At 53.8% G+C, this 16111-nt stretch overlaps 8 protein-coding genes across 8 annotated transcripts; 2 read left to right on the forward strand and 6 right to left on the reverse strand.

Moving 5' to 3' along the window:
- Positions 1 to 22: 22 nt before the first annotated feature.
- N7474_008559 (glycosyl hydrolase) lies at positions 23 to 1224 on the reverse strand (the record flags this gene model as incomplete). Its single annotated transcript, XM_057199969.1, has 3 exons — positions 23 to 558; positions 691 to 1070; positions 1127 to 1224. The coding sequence occupies 3 exons, from the start codon at positions 1222 to 1224 to the stop codon at positions 23 to 25; spliced, it is 1014 nt and encodes a 337-aa protein (XP_057050670.1).
- A 1016-nt stretch (positions 1225 to 2240) lies between these two features.
- On the forward strand, positions 2241 to 3384 carry N7474_008560 (uncharacterized protein; the record flags this gene model as incomplete). Its single annotated transcript, XM_057199970.1, has 2 exons — positions 2241 to 2515; positions 2580 to 3384. The coding sequence occupies 2 exons, from the start codon at positions 2241 to 2243 to the stop codon at positions 3382 to 3384; spliced, it is 1080 nt and encodes a 359-aa protein (XP_057050671.1).
- Positions 3385 to 3691: 307 nt separating this feature from the next.
- On the reverse strand, positions 3692 to 4993 carry N7474_008561 (porin; the record flags this gene model as incomplete). Its single annotated transcript, XM_057199971.1, has 5 exons — positions 3692 to 3841; positions 3898 to 4641; positions 4690 to 4778; positions 4835 to 4868; positions 4946 to 4993. 5 exons carry the CDS (start codon positions 4991 to 4993, stop codon positions 3692 to 3694), a joined length of 1065 nt encoding a protein of 354 aa, XP_057050672.1.
- A 385-nt stretch (positions 4994 to 5378) lies between these two features.
- On the reverse strand, positions 5379 to 7396 carry N7474_008562 (asparagine synthetase B; the record flags this gene model as incomplete). The annotated part of the gene is made up of 7 exons (XM_057199972.1): positions 5379 to 5421; positions 5483 to 6846; positions 6909 to 7057; positions 7114 to 7149; positions 7213 to 7239; positions 7305 to 7330; positions 7386 to 7396. 7 exons carry the CDS (start codon positions 7394 to 7396, stop codon positions 5379 to 5381), a joined length of 1656 nt encoding a protein of 551 aa, XP_057050673.1.
- A 624-nt stretch (positions 7397 to 8020) lies between these two features.
- On the reverse strand, positions 8021 to 8713 carry N7474_008563 (E2 SUMO-conjugating protein UBC9; the record flags this gene model as incomplete). Its single annotated transcript, XM_057199973.1, has 4 exons — positions 8021 to 8268; positions 8342 to 8365; positions 8435 to 8595; positions 8679 to 8713. Coding segments are annotated over 4 exons (468 nt in total), but the record flags the coding sequence as incomplete, so codon positions are not given.
- Positions 8714 to 9347: 634 nt separating this feature from the next.
- On the forward strand, positions 9348 to 10076 carry N7474_008564 (uncharacterized protein; the record flags this gene model as incomplete). Its single annotated transcript, XM_057199974.1, has 1 exon — positions 9348 to 10076. The coding sequence occupies one exon, from the start codon at positions 9348 to 9350 to the stop codon at positions 10074 to 10076; it is 729 nt and encodes a 242-aa protein (XP_057050675.1).
- A 113-nt stretch (positions 10077 to 10189) lies between these two features.
- On the reverse strand, positions 10190 to 13214 carry N7474_008565 (uncharacterized protein; the record flags this gene model as incomplete). The annotated part of the gene is made up of 7 exons (XM_057199975.1): positions 10190 to 10288; positions 10347 to 10439; positions 10499 to 11319; positions 11376 to 12123; positions 12643 to 12806; positions 12964 to 13019; positions 13132 to 13214. 7 exons carry the CDS (start codon positions 13212 to 13214, stop codon positions 10190 to 10192), a joined length of 2064 nt encoding a protein of 687 aa, XP_057050676.1.
- Positions 13215 to 14162: 948 nt separating this feature from the next.
- Positions 14163 to 15564, reverse strand: N7474_008566 (ANP1/MMN9/VAN1 family protein; the record flags this gene model as incomplete). Its single annotated transcript, XM_057199976.1, has 4 exons — positions 14163 to 14545; positions 14605 to 14652; positions 14708 to 15339; positions 15392 to 15564. The coding sequence occupies 4 exons, from the start codon at positions 15562 to 15564 to the stop codon at positions 14163 to 14165; spliced, it is 1236 nt and encodes a 411-aa protein (XP_057050677.1).
- Between the last annotated feature and the right edge of the window lie 547 nt (positions 15565 to 16111).

Below are 16111 nucleotides of genomic sequence, written 5' to 3' on the forward strand. Positions count from 1 at the left end.
ACTAACTAGCTAAGTTAACTAACTAAACTGTGACAGCCCAAGCAGCAATAAGACTATCCAAACCAGCACCTTGTGTTTCCACACCAACTGAGCTAACCGGTCCATTGAAGTTCTCACCCAGATTGCATTCAGTTTCTCCATTCTGGGTGGTAATGTTCAAATCATTGTTCCATGCTGCCTGAGCGTTCGTTGTAAGCCATGTCAGCCAGTTGTCATGGGGGTCAGCGAGTTGAAGTTGGCGCAGGCCTCGGAATAGAGGCCCCTTGAACATAGCTGAGGTAGTATCACAACCAGAGGAACAGTCCGTGATCACTCCGTTGCTACCTGTGAAAGGCGAATTGATTGCAGTTGTCGCGTTGGCAATGTTTCCTGCAATATCAAGATAGGTCGTGTTGCCCGTGGCAGTGGCCAACTCCACAGCAGCCGAAAGGATAACTCCTTGGTTATATGAGTATGTGGCAGTTGAACTGACTTGACATGTGTCTGCGTCGGCGCCATCAACCACAATCCAGTCGTCACCAACGACGCCAACGTCGAAAAACCAGTCCCAAACTGAGACTGCAGAATCAAGATATGTCGATTTCTGATCAGCAGAAACCCGATTGGCTAACCCAGCAGCCAACGTGATATAGAGCTCTTATACATTGGGTAAGACTTTGATGTAGAGAATGGTGCGTAGGGCCGACTTACCATTAGCAATAGACGCAAGATAGGTACCTCCCTTTTCCCAGATAATCCCACCACATGATGATTTGTATTGAGAAATATCATTGTAGATGCTAATGGCCAGGTTGAGATAGTCTGGATTCTCAGTCAAATCATACACCGTCAACCACGCGACTCCCCACCAGGCCTCGTCGTCGTCATAGGAGTCGATGAAACCTGTGTAGTCCCCATAGCCCGGCGCATTGGCGTATGTTGTGGCGTAGGTATCAAAGTAAGTTCCGTTGTAGCTAGAGTCGAGGGAGGAGATGTCCGCAAGAGCGGTCATGAAAATTGCCGATTGCCACCAGTCATTGTCTCCCCAAAGGCCCGAATTATATGTTTGGTAGTACCGCATCAATTGGTCACTTCAAAGAGCTTTAGTGAAAGATGTCCATGAACTATGAACTCAAGGAATAACTACCAGGCGCAGATTGCATTTTGTTGGTATGACGAAGCATCCGCTGAGACCGAAGTCAAAGCAATTGCGAAGGAAATAAAGCCTATAATTAGGGCTGCCATTGTGGCAAGTGTCTGGGGGTCGGATTTTGAGGTTATTTGGCTCTCTTATGTATAATGCCGTTCCCATTCCGGCACGGTCTTTATTTGACCGTGCAGCCACTTTCTCCTAGTAATGTCTCAGATCCCATGCACCCTTTATTATATATATGGTAAGATCGGCTATTGATTATGTACCGTTACATATTCTATCTATGCAGCTTACCAAGGCAGACCTCCAAAGAGGCGTCGAGGCGCAGGAATCGTCGCCCCCAAGTCTGAACGTGGGCAAGTGCCATGATCGTTTAATAACTGGCGGCTTATTCCGTCAGATGGGGGCTGCAGATTGAGAGAAAGGTTTCTGTGTAAGATTTGATACTGGGTTGAGAGAGCGCTTTTGATAAGTTGAATCAGCCTTGGAGCTTACCGAGTAGGGGCCGAGACGGTTTTTGACTTAGCGCCGCCGATCGAAGATCACAGCCTGAGACGCCTGAAATGCATCCATCGCTGTATACGGATACGCACTCCGGCATTCCTGGGGAAATTATGACTGATAACCAGCATTGCACGCCACGGGTGTCGGTCGTCACTTGCCAGCCATCAGGCATTTGTCAAACTTCAATTCCACTTAGACTTGACAACTATTGCATGCCAGATAAGCGGCAGCTGATTCAAAACTATCTGGATCCACTAAGAGACCATTGTCTTTCCCCAGATCTAGCAGCCCTCTCAAAGCAGCTAAATGTAGATTCAACATCGGAATATGGCCAATATTCACCCGAGGCGACAGGGTTAGCGTCACCAAGATTACTTGTAAAAATTCCTTCGCTCAGTGATAACCAGTGTCATAATATCTCACTATAACTATCAGCATTGAATGGCCGTTCACCCCGATGACGCCACTCCGCCTTGTCCAAGTCCCGCTCTCCACACCTTTATTCCCTCCTCTTCCAACAACACCTCCAACCTAACCAGGGGATATTTCCTCTACCCTATTGCCCCTATTCTAATTCAATGTGATTCTCCCAAGACGCAGGGCAATGCCACCACCGCGCGCCGCAGCAGCCGCCTTCGTCTCCCTCCACCCTGCGGCGCACACGACCATCGCATCATCATCCGGCATCTCTCACGCCCATGCCAACCACCGACCTCAAGCGCATAGAATCCAACTACAAACACGACTACATCCCCCAATACTATCCTCTCGAACAACCCCATTCTCAACATCCACACACCGCTCCGCCACCGCCCACGAACCAAACTACTACGAGATCCTGGATATCCCCGTAACCGCGACAGCAGCCGAGATCAAAAAGTACCTCCATTTCCCCCTCCCTCCACCATTTCTCCTAAATAACTAACTCTCCCGCCACCGAAAGACAATTCTACGCTCTCTCCCTGCGTCACCACCCAGACCGCAACCGCGCCGACCCGAACGCCTCACAGCGCTTCGCCCGCATCTCCGCCGCGTACAACGTCCTCGGCAGGGCCTCCAAGCGTGCCTCCTACGACCGCGAGCATGGATTCCATCATGCGCAGCAATCACATAGTCACACGCATCCGATGGGGAGTCATAGTAGCCACTCAGCACACCACCACAAGGGAGGTGCAGGAGGAGGAGGGAGCTATGCCGGGTCCAGACCTGCAAGCGGACTGAGTAAACGCCGCGGCGCGTTCAGGGGTCCGCCGCCGAGCTTCTATGAGCAGGGGGGATATGGGGGGACCGGGAGGACGGCGGAGGGGTTTGCCGGGGGTGGCTTTTCTGGAGGATCGTCAAGTGCATGGGGAGGATTTGGGGGGAAGAAGAAGAAACAGGAAACAGACCCCGAAGACCCAACCGCGTTTATAGACCGCAACCCGCTAGGCCATTTCAATGCTCGCGGCCACTTCAGGACGCAGACTGCTGAAGATGTGCGGCGGCGCGAACGCCGGTCAAGAGCTAGGGCTGCTGCTGCAGAGAATCTTGCCAATTCGTCTGGTGCGGGACCCGGGGACTTTGCGCTACGGTTTATGGTTGTTTCGGGGAGTTTGATGATCGCGGGGGCGATGACAGGTTTGTTGAAGTGGCCTGGGGCTGCTGGTTCTGGTTCTTCCGGTTCTGCTACTACGTCTACGGGCACAGGCACAGGTGGCAAGAAATCGGGGAGTGCGGGGGGCCGTGGAGAAGCTGTATCTGGACCATGAGGTAGAGTAGAGAGATCATGACGATGATGATGTACATAGACAGACACCCCTCCCTCACTAGCTACTTGTACCAATACCAATATTATTCTTATAGATGAAAGAGAATAAATGAACATTGAATTCAACAAAGGAAAAAATAATTTCGATTTGATATACAAAGGTGTTCGAGAGAAAGGACTACGATACACACAATCTCGGAGCCAACCCATATTCGCCAAATCTATGCGTTTCAGTAGGAAACAATCACAGAGATGAATCAAAGAAATGGCTCCTCAAATAGCGATCAGATCAGAACAGAATGACATGTTTAAGCCTCGAAGGTGAAGCTGGCGCCGACCTTGTGGGCGGCCTGGTTCAGGTTCTGGGTATCGAAGGAAGCACCCAGGCCGAGGGTGACGCCGGGGCGCAGGAGGACGTTGTAGGCCAGGGCGGCGATACCACGGTCGTTGATCTTGGCCTGTAATCACAAGATTAACGCATGATTGGATGATATATGGAAGGGGGAAAACATACCTTGGCGAAGGAAGAGGGGTCCAGGCGGTACTTGCTGGCGACCTCGAGGCCAACAGCGTTACCGGAGGTGGAGTCCCACGAAGCCTTAGCACCAGCCTCGACCTGCGCGTTGACGCGGTGGTAGTAGCTGGCCGAGAAGAGGGACAGGTTGTTGCTGGCAGTGATGGCAGCAGAGTACTGAGCGACGCTGTAGCCGACAGCAGCGGAGTACTTGGTGATAGCGGCCTTGTTGACATCGTAGCCACCCTCAGCACCGACGAGGAAGCCCTCGTGGCCGAGGACAGCGTCGAAGTTAGCGGAGGGGCCGTTCAGCAGGTCGAAGAAGGCGCGGGCGTGCACGTTGGGCTGCTTGAAGTACAGGTTCAGCTTGGCGCCCTTGGACTGCTTGGCGGGCAGGTACTGCGTCAGGATCTCAGCCTTGAGGCCCTTGGCGAAGTTGTTGTCCAGCTCCAGCTTGGTGTCGAGAGCGTTGGCGGTGGTCCACGCCTGGGTGAGGGTGAGGCCTGTTCCCGGGGTAAATATTAGCTTGAGTCCATGCAGGTAGGTATCGGAGGTCAAAAAGAGGTTCACCCGGTACGCGGTGGGAAGTCCGCAGAAGAAGAGGAATCTCATGGGTGGATTTCCGCGCGCACAGGGTTCGGGTTCAGGTGGTTTGCAACGAGTGGGAAGGGGGGTTGCGGGTGGGTGGGCCTTTACCAGTAGGCGCATCAACGTATTTGGCTTCGAGCTGTAGTAGCGGGCGCGCTTCAATTAGCCAGTCTGTTTTGGGTCGTTTGGAGCAAGGACACCCACCTGTCCAGCAATGGGACCCTCGTGGGCCGACTTGCCCTTCACGGTGAAGGTGACACCATTGGGAGCCTTGGACTTGACCTCGAGGTTGGCTGTGATTCAGTCAGTCATGAGCTGTGGAGATTTCTTGAAGATTCAGGGGACTCACCCGGGTTGGCGTGGTAGAAGTCCTTGTTCAGGAGCTAGGGCGGGTAGTTAATTAGCAGGGGTCTTATTGGGCGGGACATCAGGTTCCGCGGTTGTGACAAAGAGAGCGTACATCGTTGGCCGCCTTGGCGATGTCAGAGAAAGCAGCAGGAGTGGCCATGGTGACGGATGAGGTGGAACGAGTCGAGAGAGACGCGAGGTGTGGGTGGTAAAAGGGGGTGTGGAGGAAGGAAGAGGAGGAAGGGAAGGGAACAAGTGCCGAAGAAAGCGAGCGATGAGGTGTTGTTGGGGGGAGAGAGGAAGGGGCACATTAGATCAGCAGTCACGTTGCCCCCTACAATTGGTTGACTGGCTGCGACGGCCGGGTAAAGCCGCCGTGACCATTCGTGCCTGAGGCAGCAAGACAACCCAACAAAAACCCTAACTGCGGTTGTAGTAGGGGCAACGAGTAGTTCCAAGGTTGTCGTATATACATTCTATTCCCATTCACTAGTCTTCAAGCGGTGCTAACTAAATCCAAAACAACCCTTTTTGTATTTTCCAGCTTACTCGGCGCTATCGTACTTGGCGTTGTGGGTGGAGATGGCCCTGCAAGATGGCGGTCAGTAAACAACATTCGTGACGCATGAAACAATCAGTCCAAACTCACCGGCCACTGGGGTCGCTCTGCTTCGACCAGGTCGGGGTCCAGCGCTCGACGGTACCCGCGCAGGAAGGCGGGAAGTGCTCGTCGAACATGGTGCGGTACCAGTACGCCTCCTTGGTGTCGGGGATATCCGTACCCCATTCGGGCTTGGGGTTCTTCATCATCTCGTCGGTGACCTGCTTCTCAGCGGTGTCCTTGAGACCATCGATCCAGCTGTAGCCGACACCGTCGCTGAACTGCTCCTTCTGGCGCCACAGGATCTTGTCCGGCAGGTAGGCGGCGACGTCGGGCTCGTCGGAGGTATCAAAGGCCTTGCGTAGGATGTACTTCTCGATGCGGTCCTTGGTGATCATCTTCTCTTGCGGGTCGACGCCCATGCAATCCTCCAGGAACTGCTTGTCAAGGAACGGCACACGCGCCTCGAGACCCCACGCCGAGGTCGACTTGTTGGCGCGCAGGCAGTCGGCCAGGTGCAGGTCCTTCACGCGCCGCACGGTCTCCCTGTGGAACTCCTCCTTGTTCGGCGCCGCGTGGAAGTACAGGTACCCGCCGAAGATCTCGTCGCTGCCCTCGCCGCTCAGAACCATCTTGACGCCCATCGCCTTGATCTTGCGCGACAGCAGGTACATCGGGGTCGAGGCGCGGATGGTCGTCACGTCGTACGTCTCCAGGTGGTAGATGACATCCGAGAGGGCGTCCAGACCGTCCTCAATCGTGAATTCAAAGGCATGGTGCTTGGTGCCCAGGAACTTGGCAACCTCCAGGGCAGCCGCGGTGTCCGGCGCGCCGGGGAGACCGATGGAGAACGAGTGCAGCTGCTGGAAAGTGGTGACAGTCGACAGCTCGTTGCTGTCGTCAATGCCGACAAGCTCCGAGGATTCGGTTTGGTTCTGTACAGCAGCACGAGCGGCATCCTGCATGCGCAGGGTCTCGCGCTGCGCAATGGACGCAACCAGACTGGAGTCCAGACCGCCAGACAACAGCACGCCGTAGGGCACCTCGGCCATGAGACGCTTGCGCACAGACTTCTCCAGGCTGTGGCGGATCAACTTGTAATCGATCGGGGTCGACGGCACGTTGGTCGGGTCCCACCACTTGGGCTCGAAGTAGCGCGTCAGCTTGTCGGCCTTGGAGTCGTAGACGTGGCCCGGCGGGAAAGCAATGATGTCGTCGCAAACCGGGTGCAAGCACTTGAGTTCCGAGGCGAAGTACACGGCGCCGGGAGTGGAAGACGACCGGCCCAGGTAGAAGCTGGTGATACCAATGGGATCGCGGGCAGCAACCACACGGTCCTGCTTGCGGTCATACAGAACCCAGGAGAACATGCCGTCGAGGTGCTTAGGGGCATCGAGACCGTGCTCCATATACTAGAGGTTTATCATATCAGCAACCGCCATCTGTGCACATGTATTAATTGCGTCCGACATACTAGAGGGATGATGACTTCGCAATCCGAGTGTGTCTTGAAGTTATACTTGGTCTTCATGGTTCTCCGGAGGATGCGGTGGTTGTAGATCTCGCCGTTGACGGCGAGGGCGAGGGAGCCATCCTCGTTAACGAGAGGCTGAGCACCAGAGTCTGGAAGTGAAGCAGCTTTAGCGAGTGGAATTGATCCAGTATTGCGAACCACCTACCGACACCGACGATACTCAATCGCTCGTGCGCAAGGACTGCGAATGACTCAGTTAGCCCTAGCCGGCGACAGCGACACGCGACCCTTCAATTGAACTCACTAGTCTTGTCGGCAATGAAGTTTCCACCTGTCCAATGCTGTCAGCATCAATCATTCCCCCAAAAAACCCCCCAAGTATTTCCAATGACTCACTCCAATCAGGACCACGATGGCGCACACTGATCAAGAGAGGTTAGCGAGCCAATTGCACCAATTCAGTCAGGGAACACTCACGCCTTGGCCATGCGCAAGGCCGTAGGCTTGAACTTTTGCACATCCGGGTGACTAGAGGAAGCTCCTGGTTAGCAATGACTCAATTCGCAACCCCATCATTCGCCTTCCGTTCCGAGGAGGGGAGGGCGGCGGGGTGGGAGGCAATGAGTTAGGGCTAGGGCCGATAACGCACTGGTGGCACGCGAAGATTCCACACATGATGGGCGAGGGATTGTCGCAAGCGTGAGGAGAGGGTGAGAAGAAGGATGGAGGAAAGTGGAAGAGAGCGAAGGAGAAGAGCAATTGACTAAGCGCGGGTATGGGGAAGAGGAACCGGGCGAGATTTTTCTTTTTACGATCGAGGGGCGATGTCGGAGTCTTTGAGTCACCGATAAGATAACGGTCTTCCGCGACTACACTGACCGACGGTGTATTCTACAACGGTAGTTCTAGGGTCGACCACACCTATACCACTCGGAAGTATCCTGGTTATAATTCTAGTGGTCGCACTGCAAGCGCCATTCATTGTTAAGAAACGCCGCGCTCGCGATGTCCTAGCCAGAAACAAAAAAAGATATGTGTCGCTCCCTTCGCCTAAATCAAACACCAAAGGAATTACCATATGCATCATGCGCGCCACATCCCACAGCCTACGCGGGCTGGTTCTCGCGGACAACTAGTTTAACCCGCTTCTCATAGGCCGCGCGATCCTTCTTGAACAGGTTGTAGGCATCGGCTTGCGCCGGCGACTCGGGGTTGGGATCGTCCAGCAAGTCCTGGATCCCCAGCAGGATCTGCTTGATCGTGATCGCGGGTCTCCAGGCCTCCTCCTCGTTCAGGATGGAGAGGCAGACTGTCCCGGAGGGGTAGACGTTGGGGTGGAAGAGAGGCGGGGTGAATTTGCCTGGCGTGGATGAGGGTTAGTTATGCGCCACGGAATCGCATCGCGGAGGGAGTAGTCGTCGCAAGATACGTACACTTTGGTGGCTTGGTGGGATATTCTAATATACCAGCAGCCAGTCAGTATGAAGAAGATACAATAGAGCAAACATTGAGAGCAAACGACTCACCATCCGGAAAGAGGACATCAAGCTTGAACAGCCCGCCCTCCCAAAGCGTCTTGGCCTTTCCGGGGATCGCGCACTCCCAGCGCTTCAAATCGAGCGCCCCCTTATCCGTGCGAGCGGGTTTCGCGACGAAGCCGAACGGGTGGTCTTTTCGCCATTGCTTGCTGTCAGATTCCGGACAGTCAGCTCTGCGCGTTCTTGCCTGTCTTGCCTTGCGACACACTGCGAATGGAAGAGGGTCACTTACCGCTCCTCTTGCAGGCGATTCTGGCACAGCGACATTCTTGTTCAGGTGCTGGCTGCGCAGTCCAGTGCGGAGCTCCTTGTGTGGACGGGTTGGCGAGATTGGTTTTTGGGACGGTGTTGTATTGCGCTTGAGCGACTGAGACGCCCGGATATAACTCGTGCTCTAGGTGGGAGAGGAAGAAAGAGCGAGAGGTGAGGTGAGGGAGGCGAAGAAGAAGAGATCAGACGAAGGCAATCGCCGATCCAGCGTGGAGGGGATTAGGTAAGCAATCACAACGGCTGGCTGCTTTGACCATGTATAAAGAGCATTGGTTGACGGGGATTGCCTGTAGATTTATCTTTATACAAACAAAAGAGAATATACAGTCTGCAAGACAAATTGATACAAGACAAGAATTGTGATACTCCGTGAACAGGGATGTCCAGCAAGACTTGACCTAGCTGTCAGATTTGTTGTAGGGGAGACCCGACGTACTCTTGTAGAACATCATACACACAAAATCCATATTTAAGGGGCCCACATTCCTAGATAGAGTCTCGGGAATGTTTGCCATCTCATCATTTCAACTTCAGTCAAACCATCCTCAATCCACCTCACACTCCCAATCTGCAAGCAAAACATACATACCTTCATTCCACATACCAGGGCCAACAACCAACACAAAACACCATGTGCCACGGCATAGTCTGGTACCACGCCCTGTGCCTACACCAAAACATATCCAAATCCTCTCTAGTCTTCTGTCTCGACGCCCTGACAACAGGAGACGACTGCCTGCCCGCCGTCCAGGAAGTGCTCTACATTCCTTTGGCGGGATGGTGCTGTGTCTGCAAGCACGAGCAGTGGCGGAGATATCGACGATACCGGCGGACAAAGCGGCGGCGACAGCAGGAACATGAAGTTGCGGCGGAGGCAGATACAAACGAAGACGGGGTTTCTCAAATCGCGAAAAAAAGGAAGCAGTCTCATGGGAACGACAGCCAGTGCATGGATGTTGACGCAGATCATGTCAGCCCTAAACAAGGGCGACATCATCGCGTTGTGGATACACGTTGGCCAGATGGGCACGATGTGTCTACGGCAGAATACGTCGAGTCAATTCCCGCGGAAGAAGGTCAACTCGGACCATGCCCTCCCAGAGGTCGGCCCAGACATCGACAATCATGGATTCCCGTGCCGAAGGTTCAACCTCGGAAATCAGAGCCAGCCCCGTATCTGGAGACCAGTGAGGACGAAAGGCAATGCCGTCGTCGTCCGCGGCAGTCGTTGATCCCTGTCCCGGCAGGGAAGTTCCAAAAAAGACAGCCATCAGGGACGACGCGGCCATTGAAAGCAAATGATAGTGATAGGGATTCCTTCGTTGATGATTTTGAAATGTTCGATCAGGAGACTTTCTGATTTGCAGCATATTCGATTGCTTGGTTGGGCCAAAGCATCATAGACATCGAGGGATTATCATTCCATTTCATTTCAGACAAGATCATGTCGAATCCCGGGTTATATTATGTACATCAGTCGATATAGATTCCTTTCGCGAACTTCTCGGGGTCGAAGAACCGCGCTCCGATTTTATTCCCGTTGAAGATGCGTCCTTCTAGCGCATTGACGGCCTGTCATATAGTGTCTTGTCAGTAGACGCTAGAACATAAGATGATCATGAAGACGTACCCGTAGAGCAGATAATGGACTGGTGAACTTGACGAAGACCGGGACCGGTTCACCCGCATCTCGGGCGATGAAGACTCGTTCCACGCTTCCGTACTGCACATAGCATCAGTATCCGGAAGGACTGGGACATGAATGGGGATAGAAAAAAATACCTTCTCAGAACACTCCTCCCCAATCTCCTGCATCAGTCCACCACCTTCGCCAGTCAACTCGGCCTCCAAATCCATACCATCCAACATGCCCCTCAAAACAATCACCTCACTCATAGCTCCAAACTTGCCCTCATCGTCCCCGCCCTTCCTCTTACCCCCAGTGATCTTCCCCCTGCCGGCTGGCGTCGCGAATCCTCCGCCCTCCGAGTCGGGGCGTTTCTTCTGCTTCTCAACTTTCACCTGCAGCGGCTTGGCAATACCAGAGCCCGTGGCGCCGAGTCCAGAGCCCTTGGTCCAGCCGTATTTGGCAAGAAGCCGCTCGGCGAAGCCCTTTTGGCCCGGTCGTAGTGAGCGTGGTGCGTCCTCGTCTGCGTCGGGTTCTTCTGAAGGTTGTTCTTGCGCGAATACGGCTTCCAGCTCGGCTTCTGAGGCGGGGATATCTTCTGGTGGTGGTGGTAGGGTGTAGCGGACTGGTGCGCGGGAGATGGTTGCAGAGCTGGGTTGAATGGTGTCGAGAGGGCGTGAAGGTGGTGGTGGTGGATTCTCTGCTGGCGGTTGAACTCCGCTCCGTTGTAGTCGTCGCATGTAGGCATCTTCCCCGGTAGGATCGTCGGCGATCGGGGCGGGGGGTTCTGTAGGCGGGGGAGGTGGCGGAGATTCGTTATGAGCCATAGGCCAGTTATCACCGGAGCGTTGACTCATGCGCATCCGTCGAGCAAATGCATCTTCGCCGAACGCATCGTCAGGGACCGAGGCCGGGGGTGGAGGGGGCGCGTTATTGATATTCGGCGGCGGTGCGAAGCTGGGGGGAGCGAATTGACCTGTGAAAATACTCAGCATGGAATCCATGAGAAGCAAGCTAAAAATAAAACCATACGGTTCCGTGGCCGGTCATAGTCCTCACTATCCGAGTCCATGCTCGGTGAGCGTCTCATCCGATGAGCATACAGCCGGTCCTTCCACTCGCGGACCTCGAAAATCTTCTCATCGCTATGCCGGTATTCTTCGTAGTTGTTCGGCCGCGACGGATCATAGATATCATCCCAGTTCTGCGTGGCAGCATGCGCTTCGCGATTCTTCTTGCGTTTCTTCCTGCCGCCGCGCTGCCGCTTCTCGCCCATATAGTACCCATTGTAGTCATCGTCTCCCGTGCCAGCCCAGTCGGCAAGCGTGCTTTTCGGAGGTGCGGCGGGTGCGGGGGCAGGGTTCTGGGTAGCGGAGGAGGGCGCGGTCTTTGGTATTGAAGGTTTGGGTTTCGGTTTCTGGGCTGAGAGCTGGGGTCTTTTGGTGGGTTGGAAACGGAGGGAAGCTGAAGAAGTGAGTACAGGAGTTGGATTGAGGGAAGATGAGTGAAAAGTACCAGCATTCAGTTGCTGCTTCTTCACAGCAGACTCGTCGGGTTGCGCGTCGGACTCGGAGCTCTGTTTAAAGACGACGGGAGCGCGGGAAATGGTGCCGGGGGCCTCTGCGGAGGGGTCGAGCAGGTTGGCGTACAAGGACATCATCCCCCCGCCTTTGGACGGGGTGGATTCGGGGGCCATGATGGATGGATGTAGGTTGGTCAGGGAGAGAAGTTGGAGAATCCAAGTGATGTTGCGATAAGATGGATGTTTGGCTGTTTTGCACTGAAGGCGGTCGTGCACCATAACTTAGGGTAGGTATCCAGTAACCTCATGGTTTGGTAATGATAAGATTCGGGACTTTAAAAGAATATCGAAATAGTGAGTTTACGAGAAGAAATAAGGAAGGTGTTATTCATGCCACATTAGAGGTTGTCGCATTAGAGGTTGGCAAATGAGGACCTCGGTCTATGTGTAGTAGGAGTGGCCTGAGCTAGCTACAACAGTTCTGGAGCCAAAAGAAGTCCCATAAGCATTGGTCGCAGCTCTATATAGGCATCTTATGCGTAATCGTCCTCCGTGGCTTCCTCAGTTCGTGTAGACCCCTGCATGCTTGCATATATGCCTCTCTACCACCTCCAAACAGCAGAATATCTAACATGTTAGAGCTGCTCACGCACAGCAGACTTGAACTAATTTCCCCCAAGAAAGTAAAGTCAGCACACAGTCAGCACTCTCAACCCCAGGTAGAGTTAAAGCGGCGGCCCGCGCGGCTATCGACGGAGGGAAAAAAGAGAGACATACGGGAATAATCTGCGCATTCTCCAAATCCCACACACCAGAAGTGCCGTAGATATCGTTAGCAAGCAGCTGGCGCACCTCGGCCTCGGACTCGGCCACGGCGAGCATCATGCTCCCCTTAAAGGAAGGGGTTTCGCCCTCGGTGGGGTGGGAGTTGAGCATCGCGCCTGTGGTACCGGAGATTAGCGACGAGGTTGTGATCAATTAATGCATCGCAGAAATGAGATTAATAGGTATAAAGGAGTTGAAAGGGATGGAGACAAAATTCTCCGGCTGGGTGGAAAGTTGGGGATGGTTATAGAAGGAAGAGCAGAGAGGACGTACCACCAGCAACGACCTTGCCAGATGCAACCAAAGGCTTGACGCCCTCCAGATGCGCTCTGTTCGAATCAAAAATCAGCACAATCGATCGATTGGGATCAATCATAAGAAGACATCATTATAGGGGGTATGGTAAGGTATGGTATGATATGGTGGGGTGAAGCCACGTACGGTCGAACCTCGATGCGCTTCGCCATCGCGCCGGGCTTATCCGGCAGGATGCACAGGAACTCCTTCTTAGCGGGGGCAGACATGGTGCGTGAGAAGGAACGGTATTGTTGTTGAATTGAAGAAGGGTAGAGTAAGGGGTGTCGTTGGTGTCGGGGGACGAGACGGAGGGATGAGAAGGAAAAGGACGAATAATGCGGGACGGCGCGGGGGACCTGTCGCCGAAGGGCGTGGGGGGAGCAGCCGGGAACACGAAGCGTCAAACTGGCGATTGGCATTGTTATGACAGATGATATCCTAGTACTCCAGTCACTCGGCAGGGGATTCTGTTAGGTCGGGCAAGGGGCTGTTGGTAGGTCTTGGGGTTGTTCAGATCGGCTCTGGGTTTTCATTGCGGCGGAGAGGAGGACATGGCTCTGCCGAGGATGTATACACACCAAGGATTAACGCTTAGATGATTTTTAAAAAGAAATACGGGTCTAGAACAAGGATTCTCTCATTGGATTGACACATAAAACATTATAGGAAATCCAACAGAGACCGATTCAAAGTCCTAGTTCAGTGCGCAAAGGTCCACAAACAAGAGGATCGAGATAGAGACGTATCTCTACAAGAGTCACAAAACAACAAAAAAAATTCAGTACAGTATATCAAGACAAGAAGAAAGTCTGGAAAAGGACCGGCGGAATCTATAGGCCTTGCAAGTCCCGCCAAACAGCATTTTCCCCGGAGCGCCAAAGATAACAAATACACACCCCCACACAACCCACACTCACTCCCTATAGTAGTAACGCGACACGAGATGGGATAAGTGGAAATCATTAGGCTTCCGTCGCGAGATCATCCTTCACACGAGAGAAAAGTAAAAGAAAAAGATCACAGTGGAATGGTAAAGGAAAGATGCCGCCAGCCATCACATATAGGTTGCGGATGCCAACATGGTCACTCAGGGAAAAGCAAAGGATGATTCGGAGACGGATCGAGTTCATTCAAAGATCAACTTTGTCGAACCCGGAGTGGGCAAGAAGGAAAGCTTAGTACGCCTTGCGATCTCCCAGATTTCCGCCTTTCTCATCGGTATCAATGTGCCAGACCACGTAGTTGGGCAGGCCGACTACCTGATAACCGGCGCGTTTGGCCATGCGCGCGAACCCTTCAGTCTCAGCTTGGTTCTCGAATGCGTATGCGGGGAAGTTGATGCCGGAGCGGTGGACATCGGCCTTGACCAGGATGTTGACACCACCAATGCCGTCCAGCTCGACCTCCTCATCCTTGTTCTTTCTCCAGTCACCCATGCTGACGAGGTAGGTTCGGCCGGTGTCATATTCCTTGTAGCCTTCCGCCAGAACGGTGTCGGGGGAAAGGGTTGCTCGTAACCGCCGGCCCTTGTCGGATTCGATCCACGAGTTGTAGTCAACTATACGAAAGGAACGTTAGCGAATTGATGCAGCACACAGGTCAGACTTGAGAACATACAGCGACCCTCGATATCATGGCCGTCCCTATAGCGGTGGAACCAAATGTCTGCAAATCTCCTGTTAGCCAAATGAATCCCAAACTTATCATGGGATTTACATACTCGGCACGAGGATGTCCCTGTCGTGAGCGATGAAGTCCTCAATGATCCGCTCAGGGCAATCCACGATATCGACATCACGCCAGTACACCCAGGAGTGGTCGGGCTTGAGCGCCGAATAAAGGAGGTAGTTACGAGCCCGGCCGATAGCCTTCCGGCGCGGACCCTGTGCAGCAAACGAGTGTCGCTCCTCCACGGTCATCTCGACGTCGGCGCCGAAATCCTTTCGCACGATGGTGGCGCTCCGGAAGGCAATCTTGTCTTCGGCGTGGTTCTGGATGCGATCCAACTCTGCCGCCAGGTTGGCCAGTGTGTCATCTTTGCAATCCCCGACGAGGAAAGCCAGGTCGATCAGTTCATGGGGGTAGGTCAGTTTGTAGAGGAGCTCGAAGTACTTTTGCAGGTAGTCGGCGGCGTCGCGGAGAGGGGTCAGGATGAGTACTCGCTCGCGGTTGGCGATGGCTTGGGAGGACGAGCGGATCGGGTTGAGGTCGACTTCGGAGATGGAGGTGCTGTTGACTTCGTAGGGGTCATGGTGGTTGAAGAGGACGGGGGTCTGGGAGTGCGCGTTCCACTCGACCATCTCGTTGATGGACATTTCCATCGGCGACTTGGACGAGCCGTAGCAGTAGAAACTGGACAATCATAAGAATAAATGCAGGGTAGATAATAATGCGGTCGACATACTTTTGCATGCCCGACGCAGACTTGCTGACACCTCGCCACAGCAAGATCAGCAATCCCGTCGCGGCCACCGACACCAAAAAGCGAGTTCGTGTTAACAGGGTCACGATAGCGCGCCATGGAGGCAGCCGGCCCCGGGCGGACTTCCAATTCATTTCACCCTTGGACATCAACATTTTCACCGATGCAAAACGAGGGACGGGCGGAAACAGAGAAAGCGGACGGATCGGGCTCAGGAGCCTTCACACACGGCAACGAACCCGGGGTCTCGATCTCCAGTTGTCGAAAACCCCCCTGCCGGATGATGGTGGCTCAAGCGGGTGACCACGATCGTATCACCCGATAGAGAAACTGGTGATGTGGATGTGGTGTGGTGGGGAGGTGAAACGAGGTCCAGGCAAAGATAAAGGGAGGAAGAAAAGAGAGGAGGACGGGATCGTCGGGGCTGAAAGGTGGCTCGGCGGAGCAAGTCATCAATTAATCAACACTGGCAAAAAAAGAGATGCACAGAACCAAAAGTCTACGAATGTTGTTATTATAGTTGCATAATTACGGTCATGTTGAATTGTGATGGACTGTGAAAGGCTAGAGTTCAGAATTACCTATGGTGGTTAAAGGGGTCGTCTGGTCCGGACCGTCGCCACGATTCCTTAGGCCACGGAAAGACCCTTCTTTTTTTATTTATAGCACAGCCGGCCGCTGACCTTTGGACACTCCTACGTG

Source organism: Penicillium riverlandense (genome assembly GCF_028828495.1).
Source record: "Penicillium riverlandense strain IBT 135883 chromosome Unknown utg000007l_segment0_segment0, whole genome shotgun sequence".
NCBI classification, from domain to species: domain Eukaryota; kingdom Fungi; phylum Ascomycota; class Eurotiomycetes; order Eurotiales; family Aspergillaceae; genus Penicillium; species Penicillium riverlandense.